At 39.8% G+C, this 1375-nt stretch overlaps 1 protein-coding gene across 1 annotated transcript; it reads left to right on the top strand.

Moving 5' to 3' along the window:
• Positions 1–279: 279 nt before the first annotated feature.
• TMEM238L (transmembrane protein 238 like) lies at positions 280–1064 on the top strand. Its single transcript, XM_044069721.1, has one exon. The coding sequence runs from the start codon at positions 516–518 to the stop codon at positions 1062–1064; it is 549 nt and encodes a 182-aa protein (XP_043925656.1). The 5' UTR covers positions 280–515.
• The last annotated feature ends 311 nt before the right edge of the window (positions 1065–1375 follow it).

Raw genomic sequence — 1375 nt, forward strand, 5'->3', positions numbered from 1 at the left:
GTCCCAAAATATAGGTAAGCAAAACCCTAACGAGAAATGGTGCAAAGAATGCACGCAAGTGCCTAACCTCCCCTAAGTGCCCCTTAACTACAAACGAATGAACCTTTGCTCGGGTATTCTGCACAAAGCCCCGAAAAAGCACAACAGGTTGTTGCATCAACATGCAGTTTCTGATCAATAAGAATGATAAAACTCCAACGTCTGGCATTAGTGACTGGCTGTACTGATTAGCAGAATTTTTAACTAAGGATACAGCTAAAATGCAACACAAGATCAGAGACAGTTGAGAAGTACACTACACCATGCTAGCAAGTAATAAGTCTATAAAGGTTTACAATGTCTCCATCGTATACAAGTGCTGTCATCATTATTGGGCAAGGACGTCTGGGTATGCAAATGAGTAGCTTTCGTGTCCGAGGTGTGCAGTGAGTACAGGCATTCCTTTCAGGTACGCTCGGGAGCTAAATTAATATCGGTCGGTAGGTTGAATCGTAAGTTAGAAGTTCGGCTCCAGCATGGGGAACATGTTTAAAGGCATGGGCAGGTGTGCTATGATATTTTGGCTTGCCGTAATTTTTGACGTTGTTGGATTCGTTCTACTTTTAGTTGGGATTTTTGCGGGCGTGCAGCTGAACGGACAGAGTTATGGAGACTTTTTAATTTATACCGGTTCTATTATCATTTTCCTTAGCTTGATATGGTGGTTGTTTTGGTATACAGGAAATATCGAAATTTCTTTTGAAGAGCTGGAGAAAGGTTCTATTCAAAAGAAAAGTAGCTTTGTCCAACTAGCACGGAAGTTTTCAGAGCGGTTATCCCAAAGTACCAAATCTTTTGGGATTGGTGACAGAGCAGACTTGAGAAAACAGCCGCTAGGCAACAGCGATCAGTCCGGACATTTGTCGACTGGCACCTGGGACTGTGTTTATGTTAACAAAGGGTTTTCTAACACAGAACCGGGTCTCCAAAATCCTTCAGAAGAGAAATACTTAGAGTTATCAACAACAGGAAATTCGGAAATGCTATCTACCATAACCGAAAGAAATGATAACAGTTTGATATAAGGTAAGACATATCGTGTGCAAAGAACACCTGCGATAGAAAAGTATAGGGTGGCCTTAAAACAAATCTTAATATTAGGATAGTCATATCCGTTCAGTTCGTGTGTCACTTTCTTTTGTTAAACTGGTAAGGATTTTGCTACATGACTAACCATGATTTTTGAAGTTAGTTGTATATAATTAAACTATTTAGGCACTGCTAGCAATGTAGCTGGGACTACAGTAAGTATGTAAACACCACAGTGAAGTTGAAATAGTTTATGTATTTGACTTTAATTTTGAAAAGCCTGGGTAAGATCAACCAACAATAATTT

The sequence above is a fragment of the Protopterus annectens genome, chromosome 4.part0 (genome assembly GCF_019279795.1).
Source record: "Protopterus annectens isolate FY-2018-M chromosome 4.part0, PAN1.0, whole genome shotgun sequence".
Lineage (NCBI taxonomy): Eukaryota > Metazoa > Chordata > Ceratodontiformes > Protopteridae > Protopterus > Protopterus annectens.

Coding starts and splice junctions, on each gene's coding strand:
- TMEM238L (XM_044069721.1), top strand. CDS start 516: ATGGGGAACATGTTTAAAGGCATGGGCAGGTGTGCTATGATATTTTGG.